This window comes from Arvicola amphibius, chromosome 12 (assembly GCF_903992535.2).
Source record: "Arvicola amphibius chromosome 12, mArvAmp1.2, whole genome shotgun sequence".
Classification (NCBI taxonomy): Eukaryota; Metazoa; Chordata; class Mammalia; order Rodentia; family Cricetidae; genus Arvicola; species Arvicola amphibius.
This window is the reverse complement of record NC_052058.2, coordinates 165,580,740-165,601,975: the sequence shown is the minus strand read 5'-3', so window position 1 is coordinate 165,601,975 and position 21,236 is coordinate 165,580,740. Positions and strand designations below refer to the sequence as shown.

General features: G+C 48.5%; 1 protein-coding gene across 3 annotated transcripts in view; it reads right to left on the bottom strand.

Moving 5' to 3' along the window:
• The window catches only part of Map6 (microtubule associated protein 6), a 67,476-nt gene extending 51,123 nt beyond the window's left edge, over positions 1–16,353 (bottom strand). The window contains exons 1-2 of one of the 3 annotated variants that reach the window (XM_038313892.1): positions 15,694–16,353; positions 15,062–15,282 (exon numbers count right to left, since the gene is read on the bottom strand). In XM_038313892.1, coding sequence (XP_038169820.1) covers positions 15,062–15,282; positions 15,694–16,353 — 881 coding nt within the window. Of the gene's footprint in view, positions 1–15,061 lie in introns of all 3 variants that reach the window. The other 2 variants (XM_038313891.1, XM_038313894.1) reach the window with 2 other exon arrangements.
• Positions 16,354–21,236: the final 4,883 nt, after the last annotated feature.

Genomic DNA, 21,236 nt, shown 5'->3' with positions numbered 1-21,236 from the left:
CTACTAAAGGCTCTGAGCACGGCGGCGCACACCTTTAAACCCAGCACTCAGGAGGGAGGGATAGGAGCATCTCTTGTGAGTTCAAGGCCAACCTAGTCAATGCAGCTAGTACCAGAACAGCCAGAACTATGCAGACAGTCTGTCCCAAACAAACAGATAAATAAACAAAAGGATGAGAGGGACAGAAAGAAAAGCTGGTCAGTGGTGGCACACACCTTTGATCCCAGCACTCTGAAGGCAGAGGCAGGTGGATCTCTGTGAGTTCAAGGCCTGCCTGGTCTACAGAGCTAGTTCCAAGACAGCTAGGACTACATAGAGAAACCCTGTCTCAAACAAACAAACAAACAAACAAACAAACAAGGAAGAAAGGGGGGAGGGAGGGTAGGAAAGGTGTTTAGGGAAATAACATGAGCTGAATGAGGTTCAAAACTAGAATTCTCTTTCATAAGATCAATAGCAAATATGCATCTACAAAACCACTCTTAGGGCTGGGGTACAGTTCAGTGATAGAGAACTTGCTTAGCTTGTGAGATGCCCTGAGTTCCAGCTCCATTACCACAACACAAGCCAACCAAGAAACATTCTCAGTCTGTGGCTGAGTTAAACTTGTATTTGGCCCCAGGCTGTGCACGGTTTCCCAGTGTCTAACCTGTGCTACTGAGTTTATTACTGCTACCCATGCTCAGCCTTCGTGTGTGACTAGCCAGTCATTCCCTGAACAGAGTGCCTGAGAATTACAGCCAGGGTTGACTGTGCTTTGCGATGAGCATTGCTTACTCTTCCCAAGTGATATACATAGTCACTGTCTCGCTCCTCACAGCTGAAAAGCAGCGGGGGCTGATACACATAAGGGTCTCCTTGTCTTCATATATAACAGTCACCATGCCTTCTCTCCTAGTGACCGAGGAGAAAGGTACAGGCCTCGCAATTGTGGAGTGTTAGTCTCCAACTGCTATGGCCTTGGGGAGATACAGGGATAAAGCTGTCAGAGACGTACAAACGATGCTTAGCTGGGTATCACTATGGTACCAGAGAAAGATCCTATCCAGAGTCTGTGCACAACCAACTCACACTCTGATTGGTGGCCCCGAGGGAGTTAAAAGCCTGGACTTTGACTAGCTGGGAAGAGGAAGGGGACCAGACAGGTGGGAAGGACAAAAGAGGTAATGGGAAGAGAATAGGGTCAAAATGCATTGGCTGATGCAGGAAAATGTCATAAAGAAATCCATTTAATGCCTAATTACTATATGCTAATGATAAACATGAAGAATCAGGCTTCAGAGAAAATTAGAACATAAAGCTTCACTAACGACAGAAACTGCTGTAAAGTTAAGCTTGCTAACAATCATTCATTTCTAATTGATGTCATTAAGACTCGGGTTTTATATTTTCTGTTTTAGGTATGCAATGTTTTCATGAATACAGAATAGCAGGCGCCTCACCTCCCCCGTTTAATTTAGATTTGCAAAGACAAAGTATAAATCAGTAACTCAGATGACGGGTGGACGCCCACAGAAAATCTCACCGAAGCATCCCATGATCTTTCCCAGAAATCCAGAACTTGCTCAGACAGAAAAGCAAATAGCCAAGTGGCGTTCAAGCCCCGAGTAACAGCAAGCGATGTTTACTGTAGGCTGCACCCCATGCTAAGTACTGTGCACATCATTCGTTCACGTGTTTAACTAGTAGTCTAGCCAAGGGCTGCGAGGTGGACCAGCATTCCTGCAGAGCTCCTGAGTTTGGTTCCCAGCACCCACGATGGGTGGTTCACAGCCACCTGCAACTCCGGTGCCAGGGGATCTGATGCCCTTTTGTGGTCTCCACAGGCTTCTGAACTCTCACACGCATAGATTCCTCCTTCCTCTACACACACATATGTTCACATAATTAAAGAATAAAAAAATTTTTAAATCTAGTAGCAAGCACATGGTGACACATGCCTGTATTTCCAGCACTTGGAAGGACTGAGACTTTGGGGCCAACCTTGACTGCATTGCAAGTTCCTGTCTCAAAAATAGTCTATTAATAATCTACCTAAGGGGGGGCTGGAGAGAGGGCTCAGCGGTTAAGAGCATTGCCTGCTCTTCCAAAGGTCCTGAGTTCAATTCCCAGTAACCACATGGTGGCTCACAACCATCTATAATGGGGTCTGGTGCCCTCTTCTGGCCTTCAGGCATACACACAGACTATTGCATAATAAATAAATAAATAAATAAATAAATAAATAAATAAATAAATAAATAAATAATTTAAAAAAGAATCTACCTAAGGGCTGGGTGGTGGTGGCACATGCCTTTAATCCCAGCACTCGGAAGGCAGAGGCAAGCAGATCTCTGTGAGTTAGAGGCCAACCTGGTCTACAGAGTGAGTTCTAGCACATCCAAGGCTACACAGAGAAACCCTATCTTGAAAAAGCAAAGCAAAGCAAAACAAAACAAAACAAAAACTCCTAAGCAGCAGGCATGGCGCTGGGAGTGCAGTGATGAGGAAGGCAGGAGAGAGACAGGGACCTGACGGAGTGTCGGGGCTGTCAACAGCTGACAAGGCCGTGTCCCTGGCTCTGTGTTACCAATGAGGAAAGAGGTTATGTCACATCGCCAACGTCTTACAGTTAACAAGACAGACAGCAACGGAACCCAACGCCCCAGACAAAGCTAGAGAGGAAGTGGATGTGGGGGTAAGGACTGTGCCCTTAAATGGCCGCCTGCCCCCATAGCTCCCTGCCAGATGCTTCCTCCTGGTCCCTTCCTTCCACGTGAAGCTAGCTTCTGCATCCTAACTCCACACAGGCACAGCCTCTCCAGGAAGTGGTTGTGACCAGGCTTATATCTCACTTCCCCACATTCCTCAACACGTCCCGAACGCTCCTACTACAGACGGCTCCCATGGCTGTCCTGCCATGCGTGCCCCCTCACTAGACCAGGCACTCCCACAGACAGGTCTCTGTGTAACTTCTCCACACGGCCAAGGCCACAGGTGTCCAGAACGGATAAACGACCACTTCCTCCTCACCTACTCTGTTCTACTCTGTCAAAACAATAACAGTGACAACAGCCAGCACTGCTGTGGTTGTGCACTGTAGAAATGTTAACTTTTCCAGGGTCACCACGACTCTGTGGTCACTACTGTGTTACTGTGACCTTCCCAAGGCCACACAGATTTTAACTAAAGTGCAGGGTTCAAACTCAGGCTGTGATGGTCACCAACCCTTTCTCTAAACGCCAGGACACCTCTCAGGTTGTGAAGGTCGCCAATCCCTGCTCTAAACGCCAGGACTCCTCTCAGGTTGTGATGGTCGCCAACCCCTTCTCTAAACGCCAGGACACCCCTCAGGTGCAAGCCCCTCTTCCGCCTCCAGCCTTCCAACGGAACCACCCAGCCCTGCAGGGCTCCTGTGCAGCTCACTCCCTGATGGTCACCTTCATGGTGGCCTGCCAGCAACTCAATGAGTTCACGTCACTCTCTTGTGACAGAGGTCCCCTCTAATGGGGTCATGCGCTTGTTACCAGGAACAGAGAGACCCAGTGTCCCAGCCTTTCAAGCTTTTAAGATGGCTGCATTGAACTTGGAATAAAACTATTAATCCCCCGCGTTTTTATTATGGAATTAAGACCACATAAATCCAACCTAATTCCCTGCTTTTTACAGCATAAGCCTCTTTAACAACAGACTAAAAGCCCCACGGGCTAGGGATTTAGAAAGAGGAAAAACCGAGTGAAATTGCACACTACCTAAGTGTGGGGCTCCTGACTCAGCTCAGGATGGGATTTGTTCAGAGCACCTGCTGGGGTCCCTGTGATTTCAGTGTTCAACCAGAGCTGAGACACCCCCCCCCGGGGGAGGGGGCGGGAGGAGCATCAGGTGTGGGAGCAGGAAGCAGAGGCTGGAAACACAAGCTAGGCCTGATCCTGGGAAGCAGTGACCTCAAGCCAAAGTATTGGGTCTCACCTGGAGGGAGGAAGGTCTACAGAGAGGTTAGGACACAAAGTGGGGAGACCCCTCTACCCAAACACACAGATAGTGTTGATGGAGAGTGACCGTGTGGATCTAGGAAAGGGAGATCAGCCCTTTCTTTCTTTTTCTTTTTTCCTCTTTCTTTCTTTCTTTCTTTCTTTCTTTCTTTCTTTCTTTCTTTCTTTCTTTCTCGAGACAGGGTTTCTCTGTAGCTTTGGAGCCTGTCCTGGAACTAGCTCTTGTAGACCAGGCTGGCCTCGAACTCACAGAGATCCGCCTGCCTCTGCCTCCCGAGTGCTGGGATTAAAGGCGTGCGCCACCACCACGCGGCAAGATCAGCCCTTTCCAGAACAGTGTGTGAACTGGAGGGCTGGGTGACAGAAGGTGCATGATGGAGCTGCACCAGTCAGACAGGGCTCCTGTCTGGAATGTTCTGAATGAGGAGAAGTGAATTCCTGGGCCTGTCTGGCCACTGACAGGTATGAGAACTCAGTTTCTGTCCTTCCCTAACTCTGCATCCTTATATGGCGATGTTAGTCTGGCTGACTCAGGATACAGAGGCAAGTGAGTCTCTGTGAGTTAGAGGTCAGCCAGGGCTACATCCTAGAGAATCCTAAATAGAAGCTGGGAAGACAGCTATAACTCAGTCAGAGAGGCGCAGTAGTGTGAGGGCTTACGTTCAATGTGCAGCAAGCCCATGGTGTGCCAGGTACATGACACGTGCCGGAGAGGCCGAGGCAGGAGGATTCTTAAACGTTTTTCTGGTGACCTACGCCAACCTGATTAGCGGTCTCCAGGTGCTGGTAAGAGACCCTGTCTCAAAGCTGGGCCTCGCCTACTGTGATATCCAAGGTTGTCCTTTGGCACAAGCACAGCACACGTGCACACATGCATGTGCACACGCCCCTAATTAAAGACACGAGAACAAGTGGTAGAGTGAGCAAGCTGCCTCTGCACTCTCCAGCGCTCTACCCTCTCGCGGTTTTCGCTTTGTCTATCTTTCTTTTAACCGCTGTGATTTAATTGCGAGAAAGCCTTAGGAGGCTTGAGAAAATATACTGTAGGCAATGCCAACAAGCGGGCCACCATTGTGAAGTCACCGCCAGGAAATGGACGGTGACCACGGGGCACAGCAGAGTGAATGAGGTACTGTTTCCCTGGCTCTTAAGGGTTTTGTGGCCTGAGGTCTGGGCACAGTTTCCACCCCACATTAGGCTTGACCCTGCAAAAAGCCTTCCATTCATGTGCAAATAATTGCACATCGGTGTGGAATAAGTGAGAGCCATTATTTACTACAGCTACTCAATGTGACTTGTGGGGGAAGCTAGGAGGCAGGGACAGGCCTGGCTCTCCTCTTGAGTTGGGAAGGCAAGCATGGAAACCAACGGCCTGTCACTTACTGACCCACCCCACCCCAATCCGGAGATGGGTGCACGTCGAACTCTGGTCTTAGTGTCCCTCTCCTCTCCTCTCCTCTCCTCTCCTCTCCTCTCCTCTCCTCTCCTCTCCTCTCCTCTCCTCTCCTCTCCTTCCTCTCCCCTCCCTCCATCCCTCCCCTCCCCTCCCTCCCCTCCCTCCTCTCCCCTTCTCTCCCCTTTTCTCTCCTCTCCTCCCCTCCCCTTCTCTCTTTTCTTCTCTCTCTGTCTCCTCCCCTCCTGTCTCTCCCTTTCTCTCCCCTTCTCTTCTCTTCTCTTCTCTTCTCTCCTCTCCTCTCCTCTCTTCTCTCTCCTCCCCTCCTGACCCTCCCTATCTCTTGTCTCCTCTTCCCCTCCCCCACCCAGACTAACATCTCTGGGCTTGGTTCTCACCAACAGGTTGATGTTGCTCAAATCTTTCTTTTTCTGTTCCTTCTCTTTCTCCGGAGCATCAAACTTTATCTTCATTTAGATACTTTGTATTTTGGTTAATACACACACACACACACACACACCTAGAAGTCTACATGTCCTAACCACTGACTCATGTAAGCCAATGCCACTCTCATGCATACAGAAGACATGACTTTTCCAACACCCTGGGAGGTTCCTCAGGCTCACTGAAAACACCGCTACTCCAGCCACCGTCAGAGATTCCCGCTTGTGTGGGAACATCATATAAAAGGGGCACGCAGTAAACGCAGGTGTATTTATTTTCTCCCACTCACCATAAAGCCTGTGATCTATCTAAATTAGTGTGTGTCATGGTCTTTTTCACTGCTACACAGCAGTGGTTCTCAGTTAGGAATAAATCCTTGCTGCCACGGGGTGTTTTATGGAGATACTTTTATTGCTACAACCAGGGCAGGGAAGGATAGGAAATACCACTGGCATGACGTGGGTAGAGGCTATGAGTAGGGCCGACGTGTTGCCAAATACCCTGCACCGCAAAAGCAAAAGGCAGCCCTTCATGAAAAGGAATTGTCCATTGAAAACGTCTCAACGCTGAGACGGAAAATCTCTGTGTATTAGTCTCCTATAGCGGCCACAACAAACTGTCAGAATGGAATGGTCGGAAGAACAAAGGTTGGGCCTGGAGGAAGGGACCTGTAATCCCAGCTTCTTAGGAAGCCGAGGCAGGATGGAAGGTCACAAGCGAAGGCCTTTTTCAGTGACTTACTGAGACCCGGTCTGAAAAAAAAACAGGGCTGATGATGTAGCTCAATGGTAGAGTGCTTGCCTAGTGTGCACAAGGGGAGAGAGAGAGATAAGAAAAAGGAGGAGGGAAGAGAACCCACACGAACTTATGGAGGAAGCTCTGGTGTTCAGTCATTGATAACGGGTCTTGCCAGGATCTGTGCGGGGCAGACCACATTTCCCCCTTTCCCCAGCTTCAAGGCATCCTTCCTTTTTCTGACACACTCTCTCCCGACTTTAAACCTAAAAACAGGCAGCGAGACCATGAGTCTCCATCTCTCTGACACTGAGAGCTGTCTTCCTGTGTCTCTTCTGTGCTCACACTCAGTCCTCTGGGGTTACCCAGGCTATTCTCCCCATCACAAGAGCTATCTACATAGCCACCTTTGCCTATGTACCCACAGGCTCCAGTTATTAGAACAGGGCATCTTGAGGGAAGTGCTGTCCTCCCCACTCGACCCTGCTATAAATGCTCTCGGTCACCTGCGGGCTCTTACACACTTACACTGTGCTCGTTTCTCCAGCGAGGATGCTACATGCATTCTTGCACACATCTCCTGTGCTCATTTCTGTTAGGCGAGTTCTAAGGAAGGAGCTGTTGAGTCATAGGGCAAACGAACAAATGCTATAACGTAATTGTGCCAGCAGTATTTCCGTTTTTATTTTCTACTGAGACTCTCTTTGTAAACCTTCTGAAGACATTGCCAACTCAACTTGTCCAAACTGCTCTGTTCAGCTCACTCTGGCTCAGTGTTTCCCCGCCATATGGAGCAGGCAGCGAGGGAATGTCCTAGATACAGCCTACCCACTGGTACCTTATCCTGCACCATCAACATGTTTGCCTCCCTTGCCGAAGGTCTTATCATCTCTCATCTGGACAATTCTTTTTTTTCCCTTGCCCCTGGTAGTCGCAGACTTATCCCTCAAGTCCATCCTTCCCACCTCTGGCAAAGTCACCTTTCCTAAAATCCCCACCTGATTCCCTTTGTTTATAGGATAAAGGAGCTGGCCTGAGCCCATCTTGGTCCCTCCTCCAGCGTTCCCCAGTCAGTGCCCACTCAGCACACAACTCACACCAGCAGGGAGTTCATTCCTCTTTCTGTGCCCTACCTGACCAGCACAGGAACTGCACAGCACATATGTTTCTGTCTTCTAAACACAAGCGCTTGCGAGCAGGGCCACTTCATCATCCCAGGACTTAGTTCAGGCCCTGACACAGGGTAGGCACAAGCATTTGGTGACTTAAAAACATACATGCTAATGAGACCTGGGAAGAGGAACACCAAATGGAAGGAAAGACCAACATACACAAAGCCTGTACTTTCAGTGGTCCAGAAACCTAAGGTCAGACAAGGCCTGACAGGTCAAGGGCCATCACGGAAGTGACAGTTCTATTTCTGCTGGGTGATGTTCAACAGAACCAAATTTCATTCTTTGGAAGACAAAGAAGCAAAATTAATCTCAATAAGATTAGCCTTGGCTGGGCGGTGGTGGCACACGCCTTTAATCCCAGCACTCAGGAGGCAGAGGCAGGCGGATCTCTGTGAGTTTGAAGCCAGCCTGGTCTACAAGAGCTAGTTCCAGGACAGCCAGGACTCTTACATAAAGAAACCCTGTCATGAAAAACAAACAAACAAACAAACAAAGACTAACTTTGAAAATAGAGAGAAGGCACAAATTAATATTAGGTATGAAAAAGATAAAGCTACAGGTAAATAGAGATATTTAAAAATTTGAAAGAATGCGATTATCAAATTTATGTCAATAAAATTCAAAATCAGAAGCCAGAAACTATCAATATGAACTGCTGGAACTGGCTCAAGAAGAAATTAAAAAAACCTGAGCAAATGAATCACACTGAAGATATCTAAACTGTAGTAAAATATATTCATGAAAAAAGCAGGTCCAGAAGGTGAGTAAGAGAAGCTGATCCAATACTGAAGGAACACCCCCTCTTACACAACTGGTTCTAAACGACTTAAAAGAGGGGAGCCTATTCAGCTAATCTTATAACTTCACCGCAATACTACACGAATCCAATACAGAAAAAATTGAAAATGTCAGAACAATTTCATTTACAAATACATATGCTAGTATATTTTAAGTTAAAAACAACAGGCCACACTCAGGATAATAAAATCATTTCTTTTACCTAAGTAAGGTTTATCTCAGGACAATAAATAAGCCTTAATACCAGGAAGAACTCTATTAACATTAAAAAGTAAAAGCAGACATCGGTTGATATCAACAGGATCAAACGACCACCCACTTGGGTAGGTGAACGAGAAGTGTCCTAACCCGGTCTCTGAAAACAGAGCAGACCTCATCTTCCATGAGAAAACGTCAGAGGCAGTCCTGTGTCCCTGGATGGACAGCTATCCTTTGTTCCCAGACAGACAGCTATCCTGTGTCCCCGGACGGACAGCTATCCTGTGTCCCCGGATGGACAGCTATCCTGTGTCCCCAGATGGACAACGTCAGAGGCAGTCCTGTGTCCCCTGACGGACAGCTATCCTGTGTCCCTGGACAGACAGCTCTTATCCCAGGCCACTCAAAACAACACTGGACATTCTAACAAATGCAAAACACAATACAAACAAGACACAGACATGTTGGAAGCATGACAACACTTGCTAGAAATATATAATCATCCCCTAGACAAACTAATCACCGTGTGATAAGGTTACGGAACACAAGATTAACTTAGAAAAATAAATGTGTCAGACCAATGATACGTTAGCAAATGTAACCAATATGCTCCTCACAAAAGGAACAATAAATAAAGGATAGAGTAAAATAAGAGAAAATGAGAGTGTGGCATTAGCTCAGGCTGATGGAACAGAACACGGGGTCTAGAAATGACATCCAAGTATATGGGACGCTTCCACGCTAGAGGAGAGACATCGTCTGTTAATGGGGACGGCAAGCCTTATAAAGAGTATGGGACACACATGCGAGGGATTGGAGAAAGTTTTTTTTAAAGGTTTGTTTTATTTTTATTTATGCATGCATGTGTGTATGTCTCTGAACATGTGCATGTCAGATCACCTGGAGCTGGATTACAGGTACTTATGAGTTGCCAAATATGGGTGCTGGGATTTAGGTCCATTGCAAGAGCAGCAATTGCTATGCTAAGCCGTCTCTCTCCAGCTACACCAATCTCCAGTCCTAGGGGATTTGAATCCTAAGTCATTCTACAAATGAATAAAAAAAAAAATCCAATGAGGTACCACAAGGACACGTGCTCAACTATGTTCATAGCAGCATTGTTTGTCATAGACAGAACCTGGAAACAACCTAAATGCCCCTTGACTGAAGAATAGAGAAGAAAAATGTGGTACATTTACACAATGGAGTACTACACAGAAGAAAAAATAATATCTTGAATATGGCAGGCAATATATGGATCTAGAAAACATCATATTGAGTGAGGTAACTCAGAACCAGAAAGACAAATACAATATGCAGTCACTCATAAATGATTTTTAGACAGACATAAAGAAAAAAAGCCTATAATTTACAATTCCAGAGAACCTAGACAACAAAGAGAACCCTAAGAGAGACATACATGGATCTACATGGGAAGTAGAAAAAAACAAGATCTCCTAGGTAAATTCAGAGCATGGGGACCATGAGAGAGGGCAAAAGGAGAGGGGGGAGGAAGGGAGGGGAGGGGAGAAAATATATAGCTCAATAAAGACAATTTTAAAAAATAAAAAAATCCAATGAGGTTACTACAGACTAAACTGTAGAAAGATAATATAAAACTTTAAAAAACTACACGTAAGATTATGTATCTATATAAGATCTTATGGAGGGAAATTATGTAAGTAAAGATGCAACAGACTTGAATAAAAACCATGCTTGCATAAGGGCAACTCATCCCCTTAAAAACAGACAGTAGTGTTTTGCCAAAGAAAGCCTTTAGTCTAACTTAGCAACAGGAATAGATTTGGGGGCTCCAGTTTAAACTTGCCCGGTAGAATGTCTGAGGACATGGCCCAGGAATCTGGGGCTTGGGAAATTCTCTAGGCCGTTCTTCCACAGCCTGAAGTCTGAGAACCCCTGCTTAGGAAGAGGCCGTTATAGGCTGGCTACAGGATCACTGAGAATTTTAGGATGTTCAGAAGCAAGGCCATACCCTGGATGAACTGCATCAGAGTTTCTGAGTGGGTCACCTATACATCAGCATTTTTAAAAAAGTATGTGGAGGCCAGGGGTTGGTATCACGTGTTTTCCTTGGTCTTGCTCCGCCTTGTTTTTGACACAGGTCTCTCCCTGAGCCTAGAACTCATGAATCCAGCTAGGCTAGCCGGCTGTTATGCTCCGGGCATCTGTCACTGTGTGCTCCAGGGCTGGGGTTGCAGAGGCATGCTGCCCCATCTGACATTTTATGTGGGTTCTGGGGATCTGGACTCAGGCTCTCTGCTTGCCTAGTGGTCACTTTACTGACTGAGCCTCTCTCCAGGCCCTGCGTCAGCATCTGTGCTGCGAGGCTGAGGCACTTGCCCCAGGCGCAGGCTGGTGCAGAGAGGCCTGTGCGTCCCGCTGGCCTTTCCCGGGTGACATTGTCTTCTGGTGTACATGATTCAGGCTTTCTTCCAGTTAAAGGAGACGTAATCTCCTTCCTTATGTAGGATTAAGCACCCTGGTTGGCGTATAGCAGGGCTTGGAGGTCATGTCATGCTCTAAGTTCAACCATCTGAAACTGAAGGGAATTTGTCAAAATGTAGGTGAATAAACATTTCACTAAGCCCCCCAAATCCCGTACGATCAGCAAATCCAGGCACAGAATTAGGCTGTGACACACACGAACACGACAAAGCAAAGCCCTTCTCTTTGAGTCCTCACGGGCTGGGGAGATTTGGGCAAGCACATTCAAGTAAGCAAAGACAAAAGAGTTCATAGAGTACATTCTGAGTCAAAAGAAAGGAATCTTCTGAAAGGCAAGACCGCGGAAGGTGCTGAAGAGTCAGTATCTCAGGCTGTCTTGAGGCTTTGGAAGTAGAAAATTAGGGACGTGTGTAGTTGGCGCATAGAGAGAAAGTCAAGTCAGATGGGCCTTCTCCAACCCTCATGCAAGGCTGGAAGGCAAGCACTGAAGGCTCTTTTTCTTTCTGAGTTCCTGTTATTGCGTTCATTTTTCAAGTGTTTTGCCTCTGTTTTATTAATTCCACCTCCCAGAGCCTCTGCCAATTTCATCTAGGAAGGGTTTGTCATTAGCATTTCTACAGGGAGCACCTGCTACCTCATCCATTCCTATTAGCTGACAGCCAGGGCAATGGGGCTGACTAGGAGAGGGATCTTAATCCCCTGCTTATGACTGACTTGTTTCCTAATTGAGGATGCTGGGTCGAATGTCACAAATGGCGTCCTAATAAAAATCCACCTTTTAGACACGGTTCTCAGTTTTATAGTATCGTCTATGTAAAAGGCATATGTTAAAATTTTGTCAACCGCACGATTATGAATAATGACAAAGATACCTCAGATACACTTGAGTGTGAATATCACAGACAGGTGTGATGGGTTATGACTCAGCTGGGCTGCCGAACAGGAAGGACAACGTCTCAAAACCAGAGAATTCCAGGGTAGCAGATGTTACTTACTGACTGTTACTTAGCATATATACGATTCTGCACATCAAGTGTCCATTACATTACAGACCAGTAGAGACGATGTTGGATCCTACGTCCTTTCCTTGTTACTAAGCAAACTGCTCACATGGCTGTCAAGTGATGGATGTCATTTGTAAAGCCCAGGAGAGGAACCAGCTGCCATGGCATAAACACACCGTGATTTATGGGGAATGGCAGAAGAAAAGGTTTTAGAAATCAAATTGTCATTGACGCGGAGCCTAATTCGGTTTCTATGGTGACATTAGGCCCCTCTACAGGAGACGTGAAACACACTTAAGGAACTATCCAGAATCATAGCGAGAAAAAGAATGTCAGACAATAGGCAAGGTAAAAAAAAAGATCAACGTTCCAAATAGGCCCATACATCCCAAACATTTTTTCTCTACAGCATATATATTTAATTTATAGAATATATTACTTCTTCACAGCTACTTTCACCCAAAGTCCATTCCTTTAGAATTGATTAATGTTTCTTCTGGAACAACAACAACGGCCACAAAGTAAGTTCCACAACTAATTTGTCATAAATTCAAATTGTTCATTAAAGAAATGTCTTTTAGCAAGACTCGTTTTTCTTCACGTTTCAAAATACAGCAAAAGGGCATCGATGGCCACAAAGTCATATGTATATATTTTACAGAAAAAGTGATTTTGCTAGACTTCCGGTAGCTGGTAAAAGCCGTCATTCTCACCGGCATCAACAGTGTCCCCTACTCTGTCTGACCATCCAGTATTTGTGTAATTGGAAACATGAAGCAGGGGATGCCTATTACAGGTGGGGTTTTGCTGTGGGGAAGACTGCTCTATGGAACAAAGGCACAGACCAACATCGGTAGTGAGGTGCATCTGAGAGCCATGCTCATTTTCGACTGTCTGACCCAGCGTCCACAAACAGAACAACTCCAGCCAGTTCAACTTAAACTGAACGGGATCACCCAAGGCAGTGGACCCTTGAGTTGGCATGATCTCTAGGAAGGTCAGAAGGAGGAAGATCCTGGCGGGTGGTGGGTAAGGTTCCATCCACCAGGCAGGGCAGAATGGGAACAGGAAGATGTCAGGCTACCCACAGGCTCCTCAGATAATGAGCCAGAACGTGTGAGCGAGAACCAGAAAGGCATGTCTTTCTTTGTGAGCTTCTTTAACGCCCAGGCTTGCCTGTTCCCTTCTCTCCTTTGATCCTCCGTTACTAGTACAAATATTATTGTGAAAACCTCACTTTCCTGTGGCTGTCCAAGAAAAAGGAGCTTCTCCCTTGCTTGAACCAGAGCTTTGAAAGGAAGTGATGTACCCCTTCTGGGAGACCAGTATGGCTGTGATACCAGTTAACCCAGAGAGAGCTAGCTGGGGGGCGGGGGGACAGAACTCGCGAAGGCATGGGATTCTGAGGCAGGGGTCTGATTTTTGCCTTAACAAGAGAGTTTCTATACCTCCCAGTGTTCTGCCTTGTGAAGAGGTGCTTGCCATGTTCGCTGAAGAAGACCATCATTCTGACCTGAGGCCACATGCGGTGTTGGTGGAAGACACTATCTCAACAGCCCTCCCCACACCTGCAGGGGAAAGGCACCTAACTGAATGTGGCTGATGAAGAGCCCCATGAAGAGCCAGGTCCGGACACCACTAGCTCACTCACTCGCCACGCACACCTGCTTCCCCAGAACCCCAAGTTTGGCGTTAGACGTTCAAGTCAACCAGGATCTACCAGCTAAGTGATGGTGGTTGAAACACAAAGGAAGGATTGACATTCAATGGATGGATGAAGGGTGAGAAGGTAGGTTGGAAGGCTGAGTCTGCAGCACAGAATTCTAGAAATGTGTGTGTGTGTGTGTGTGTATGTGTGGTGTGTGTAAAACGGGGAACATTTCCATACCTGAATGCATTCATTTACAAGGAATGTGTATGTGCCAGAGAGAACAAGAAATGCATCTACTGAACACAGGGAAAAAGCTGCCTCCACAGGGAAGAGGGCTGGAGATCTAGGAATCAGAAACTAGAGAGTAAGAAGGCATCGTGTAGGAGGTTATAATGGAAACAAAAAACCACCGTTGTGTCCCAGGCATGGCCGGTCCTCGTGAGTCATCTCTTTCCATCCTCCCAACGGCCAGCACGATATTTGGCATCTAGTCAACACTCAGAACTGTACAGAAAAGGTCCTAGTGTGCACGGTCCTGAGCTAACTATTATCGATTACATCTTACAGATAAGATCTTGAGGTCCAGGAAGGTTAAGAAGCTGGCCCGACCGTGTCAAAGCTACTAAAGACGCCAGAGGGAAATGCCTTCAAAGTACCAGTGGTTGAGGAGAGTCATTTGTAAGGATCGTGTGGGGAAATCTCCAAAAGGGTGTGGCGCTTGGGTGCCAGCCAGGGACTGGGAGAGGGAGCGAATACGAGGCCAAGAGAAAGAAATGGACTAGAAAGGAGAAAGGATTGCTTGGGAGGAACTGGGAAGCGACTGGCTGACACTGGAGTCAACTGGGGCGCAGGGGGTGGGGGGCCAGGATCCAGGCTAAGGTAGCAGGTGAATTGGGTGGGGCAGGAGGGAAGCGCACTTCAGCTGGGAGGAAACTGACAAGGTCTCTGTGGGGCAGGTGGGGTGCTGAACTAGGCAGCAGGGAGGGCAGTGTGGTCTAGGGGTGGCAAAAAAAAAAAAAAACCGAGCTGGGAAGACCAGGGTGGAAAATGTTAAGGACCAGCCTACAGGGTGGGGCAGGGAAGTCTGAGTTGTGAGCGTTCTGGAATGTCGTGGCTAGGGAGAGGGCGTGGTCTGAATGCAAGGCTTTCGGTGGGAGAAGTGAACCCTGGGTAGTCCTAGCGAGGGGGATGAGGGTGACCAGCATCACCTGCTGCCCCTGTCTCACCTGTAGGAGCTGCTCACTGTACTCGTCACCTCCTCCCGGATTTGCCTATTCAGGGCATCTGCCACGGCGCGCCCTTTGCCACCTTCGGGCCCTGCGGCTTGGGCATGGGCAGCGGGTGTCTGCTCGTGCCCCTCAGAGCGACGCACCATCCAGGCCGGTCCCGCCTTCCTCCTGGTGTCGCGCTCGTCTGCACCAGAGGCCTTTCCAGCCGCAGGACCGCCCTCCTGGGTCAGGGACTGGGCTGGGGGCAGAGGCGACTCCTCGTGCCCTTCGGTGCGAGTCACCATCCAAGCCGGTCCCGCCTTCCTGCGTGTGTCACGCTGGTCTGCACCAGAGGCCTTTCCAGCTGCAGGGCCGCCCTCCTGGGTCAGGGACTGGGCCGGGGGCAGAGGCGACTCCTCGTGCCCTTCGGTGCGAGTCACCATCCACGCGGGCCCAGCCCTCCTGCGTGTATCGCGGGGGTCTGCACCAGAGGCCTTTCCAGCTGCAGGGCCGCCCTCCTGGGTCAGGGACTGGGCCGGGGGCAGAGGCGACTCCTCGTGCCCTTCATTGCGAGTCACCATCCACGCTGGCCCAGCCTTTCTGCGTGTGTCGCGTTGGTCTATACCGGACGCCTTTCCCGCCGCCGGCACCCCGGCTCCTCCAGCGCCTTCCGGGTCCCGGGCTTCGGCAGAGGTCTGCATGGCCCCGCGCTCTTGGCTCTGCGGCCGACGCTTGGGTACCCCAAGAATAGACTGGGAAGGTTGCGGTGTCGAAGGGATCTGCACCGGCTTGGGGATCCAGGGGTGGTCCCCGCGGCGGGGCAGTGGCCAGGCGCGGAAGTCCTTCTGGTACTGGGTCTCGCGCTCGAAGGGCGCGTCGGAGGGCTGGTACTCGCTGCGCGGCCGGCAGCTGGGTTCTGGCCGCTGCACCTTCCAAGCGCGGTAGTCTTGTCGCATCACCGAGTCCGCGGGGCCTGAGCCGGAAGTGGAGCCAGAGGCCGCGCCCAGACCCAGCCCGCTCCGGCCGGGGGCGGTTGCAGTCTCGCGGTCGCCGCTGGGCCCGGGCGCTGGCCCTGTTGCCCGGGTAACTACATCCGACTCGCCCTGGGCCGGCTGCGTCTCTATGGCGACAGCGCGCGAGGGGGGCGCTATCGCTGACTGCAGAGGCGCTAGCGGCTGCGGCGGGGCTCCTGGATGCTCGGTGGCCTCCGAGTACTTGGTGAAAACCAACGGCACCGCAATGTCCGCCTTGTCCAGCTGGTTCCAGAAGCGGGCAATGCAGCAGGCCCTTGTGATGCACGGCCACGCCATGATGCTAGGTGCAAAACTGGTCGTCTCTCTCTTTTAGTGGTCCTAAATCAAACCTCCAGTCTCCTTTTAACCCCAACCCAGACCAACCAATGTGGTTCCCACCGCTCCCTCCCTCTAGCAGCCGTTTGCCTCGTCCTCCTCCCTCAAAGAGCACCCGGGGACGAGGTACAGCTGAAATAAAGTCCGCAAAGTCCCTCGATTACCGGCTGCAAACGCCTTCGGCAGAGAACCTGCTGTAGCCGGCGACGGATGGGAGCGAGGCTCGGCGTTCCAGAATCCAGGCCTAGGGCGTCTGGGCGCGCCCTCCCTGGGGCTACGGTGTCGTGGAGACCCCGGCCGAGTGAGGAGATGCTTGGCAGGGAGGCTGTGGGCTTAAGCCATGGCGCAGAGAGAGGACTGGGCAGGATCCGCAAACAGGCTCATATCTCCTTTCTGTCTAGTTCAAGTCGGCTAGGCAGCGGTCACCTCCAACCCAGACAGAGCAGAGAGCCCAGCTGCCTCTGCCTTCTCGATACCCCTGGTGATGCCGCAACCGCTGCCGCCGCCGTCTCTGCTGCAGAGAGGCGGCCCCACCCTTTTCTGCAAGGGGTGGGGGGGTGATCAAGAAAAGATGCTGAGAGTGTGCGCGCTGCAGAAAAAAATCACCTGCTGTCGTCAGCGCCCGCTGCTGAGAGGTTGCCCTCTCCCTGTCCCCTCCTCCCTTCTCTCCAGCAGCTCCTCCCTCCTCTGTTCCTAGGCAACGGCAGAACTGGGTCCTTGGTAGGTTCAAGTCCCAAGCTCCTGAGGACTTGCTGTCCTTGGGTTGCTGGCTTCTCATCCTGGATCCGAGTCTCCTCCTTGGTAAAAATAGGCCCGACCACTAAAAGAGTGAGAAAATTAAATTTAAAAGTATAAGAACCCCCCTCCCAATGAAATGTCTGTCTCAGAATAGATGCTTTTGTTCATTTCTAAATTTTTTTATTTTACTTTTAATTATGTGCTTGTGTCTGTGGGTATGGGAGCCTGTTGAGGTCAGAGGGCCAGAGGAGTCCGGTTCCCCTGGGTCTAGATTTACGAATTTCCATCCCAGCCTGTGCGGGTGCTGGGATCCAACTCAGGTCCTCTGGAACATCACAGTTTTTAACCACACAGCTATCTCTGCAGGCCCTGAGCAGATTTTTTTTTTTAAAAAAAAAGCTGGTGTTAGTGGCCAGTCACCAAGCAGTACACTCAGTGCTGCTGGCTCCTGACCTACACCACGCCGGTCTATACACAGGGCTTCCCCGGGTGTATGAGATCGGGAGATGCAGGCCTAGTGGTGTCCTGGCCGCACCTTTTCTAAGCATCTAAGCAATCCTCAGGAAACTGTGCTCTCTACCCTCTCTGAGAAAAACTCATTCTTCTTCAGCCCAGAGACTACACACGGGGGACAGAGGATGAGGAAGGAAGATTCTGGAATGGGGCCTAAGGAGGGAGCAGTTGGGTGGCAGAGAGTTCCCCAGGAAAGAGCAAGACCTTCCCCCTAAAGGGATTCTAGCCTTACTTTGTATTTTGGAGTGGATCAGACGTGGGAGTCTAAAGGATCTGGTTTGGCTCTGATATTCTCTTTGTGACTTGGGTTATCTCTGGCTGCAGCCCCCTGGAGAGGAAGGGAGGAGGTGATAGGTGCCTCAGGTTTCATGAGAGGAGTTAAGCCCTTCCAGCAGAAGCCTACGAGCAGTACAATCAGCTCTTCAGGGATTCACATCCTGGCTTCGGGACTTCTGGCTGCAAGGCTAGAAACAAATCCTGGCAACCTTTTGACCCTAATGTTGTCTCAGAAGGAGGGTATCTACTCGGAACTTGCGAAGTTATTCTGAAAACTAAAATGACACCGTTTGCTGGAGATGATTAGCGGCAGCTCCTGGCATATGACAGCGGCTCTTTCAGCGGCCACTGTTAATATTCAAAAGGCCGGTCTGTCTGGGAGACCCATAGGCAGAGTCTCGCAGATAAGCGACTCCGAAGCCTGCTCCAGGAGACCCTTTGCCTTTGCCTCCTCATTTAAAAAAAAAAAAATCATTTTCTAGCCGGGCAGTAGTGGTGCACGCCTTAAATCCCAGCACTTGGGAGGCAGAAGCAGGCAGATCTCTGTGGGTTCGAGGCCAGCCTGGTCTACTAGTTCCAGGACAGGCTCCAAAGACTACAGAAAAACCCTGTCTCAAAAAACAAACAAACAAATAAAAAATCTGCGATTTCTTTACTTTTTTGTGTGTGGGGGGGTTTGGCCTCGAACCAAAAATCTGCCTGCCTCTGCCTCCCAAGTGCTGGGATTAAAGGCGTGTGCCACCATAGCCTGGCTTGTTTCTTTACTTTTAATTAAGCTAATTTGTGATTGTATGTGATGTGTACGTACATGTCCAGGAGAGGATACTGGCTGTTCTGCTCTGTCAACCTCTGCCTTTTTCTCTTGAGACAAGACTTGTCACTGAACTGGAGCTAGGCTGGCAGACCAGCAAACCCCAGCAGTTCTCCTGGCTCCGCCCCTCACAGCGTGCCCAGCACCGGGCCACAACCAGATTTTACTTTGCTGCACAGAATTTGAACTCACGTCCTCACGCTTGCACAGCAAGGGAACTGCACTAGGAGGTCAGAATTCCGGGAGGAAAGAGCACATTGTGGTAAGATGAACGTGCCTTCTTACTAGTGGTTCCCTCGTCAGGCCCCTGACCTGTCCCACTGGATTAGCCCTTGAGGAGTAGACAGGTCACATCAAGATTCCATCCTTCATGACACAGGTAAGGTCAAACATTAAGCAGTGTTTCAGATTAGCTCTGACTCAGTAATAAGCCCTAAGGACACTTCCTATATTTCCATGGCTTGGTATCTCATTTTTTTCTGGACTAAGTAATATTTCTTTATATGGACATATATATATATATCATAGTTTATTGATCCATTCACCTAATGAATGGCATGCTGATTGCTTCAATGTTTGTAGAATATTTTTTTTAAAGCTGCTAAAACAGTGTGTATGTTTTTCTATTGACAAAGGCTTTGAACTTCTTTGGGTGATTATCAAGGAGTGGGGATTGTGAGCACACGGCCCAAGGATGGTTAATTTTGTAACAAAGCAAACTGTCTTCCACTGTGGTTGTACCAGTGTTGAGTTCTCAGTATTAACAAATGGGAGCTCTGGTCTCTCTACTCCTTTCTGGTATTGCGCTGTCTGTATTTGGTTTCATTGTTGCTTTAATTTGCAAGTCTCTGCAACATACTCTATTGAGCATTTTTTTTCTTATTCCAGTTCCGCCAGGTACAGCTTATCTGATGAGGGATCTGTTCAAGAGGTTGTGCTCCAACCTCCACATACATGCTATGGCACATCCATGCACACACATGCACACTCAAAATAAATAAATAAAAATCTAATAATTGGTAGTGTTCATTCTAGAACTGAGCACTGGTTTCATAGAAGAAATGTGTAGATATAATTCTGCCCACAACTGATTAAAGGGAAAGAGCATACGTCAACTCAAGAGCATGATCGTATTTGATACTTAATAATCAGTTCTTAAAATATCCTGGAGGGTAGGTAGACCTTCCCTGATACATCAAAGGTGCCTACCTGGCTTCATGCTTTATCATGAAATGCTGGGCTCTTTCCTTCTTCCACTACCAACCAGGGGACCATGGGGCGCAATCGCAAGCCTTCAGTGATGGAGCAATGTAGGCCTAGGAGGACCTCACAGGATTTCTGCAGAGGCTGCCGTGAGATCAGACATAGGAATAAAAGAAAGCAGGATAACGGCATCTTTGAATTCTGAAATCCAAATAAAAGAATGATAGCATTTTAGGATCATAAAACATTTATTTGGTGTCCTAGAATCTCAAAGCAATGAAATGACATCCTTCCAGAATTATAGAATAAAGAATATTAGAATATTAGGTCATATATTAGAAGCTAGAAACCACAGTCTCATACACACGTGTACATAAATACACACGCATGCACACACACTCTTCTTCACTGGTTGCTGCGATAGGTTATCATAGACTGAACGTATGTGTCCACCAAACACATATGTTGCTAAAGCCCTAACACTAAGGGACTAGCATTGGGGGAATTTAGATGAGGTCATGAGTTTGGACACCCTCTCCCTCAGATAAATGCCCTCATAAGAAGAGGAAGAGGCTGGAGTTCCATGTTTGAACATCTGTAAAGCAGGAAATGGGCCCTCACCAGACACCACTTCTATCAACGCTTTGATCTCGTGTTTCCCAGGCCCTGGAGCTGTGGGAAATGAACACATGTTGTTTCGGGTCTATGGTGTTCTGACACAACCCTAATTCCTTCCTTGCCTAGAGGCCTTGCCCCTGGGTTATTTCAGTTCAGGCAAATGGTGTTCTTTTCCTTCTAGACTTCCTTACAGTCAAAGTAGTCAGGCAGCATGGGTTTTACCAGTGAAGAATAAGCAAAAGACCCTTAGGGGTTTCTGAGAAAATATTGGCTTTCCGATACAAGTATTTTCCCTTCTGTCTTCCTTCCTCTGACATCTTCACTTGTGATAGAGTCACATCCCCGTTTGTCTGCACGAGGAGACAAGCTTGAGAACAGATTGTGGAGGTTCAGACAGTCGGAACCTGGATCTGCCAGTGGCTCCCCGAGGAGCTACACTGGCCTCATTGAATTCTGCTTGTCTTTAGTCTCTAGGATTTTCTTTTTTGTTCAGCTTTGGAATTTTTTTTTTTTTTTTTTTTTTTTTTTTTGGTTTTTCGAGACAGGGTTTCTCTGTAGCTTTGGAGCCTGTCCTGGAACTAGCTCTTGTAGACCAGGCTGGTCTCGAACAGGAATTTTTTTTTTTTTATGAGAGAAAAAAACCCCACATTTTTGACAGGTCAGTTACCTGTGGTTTGTAGCCAAG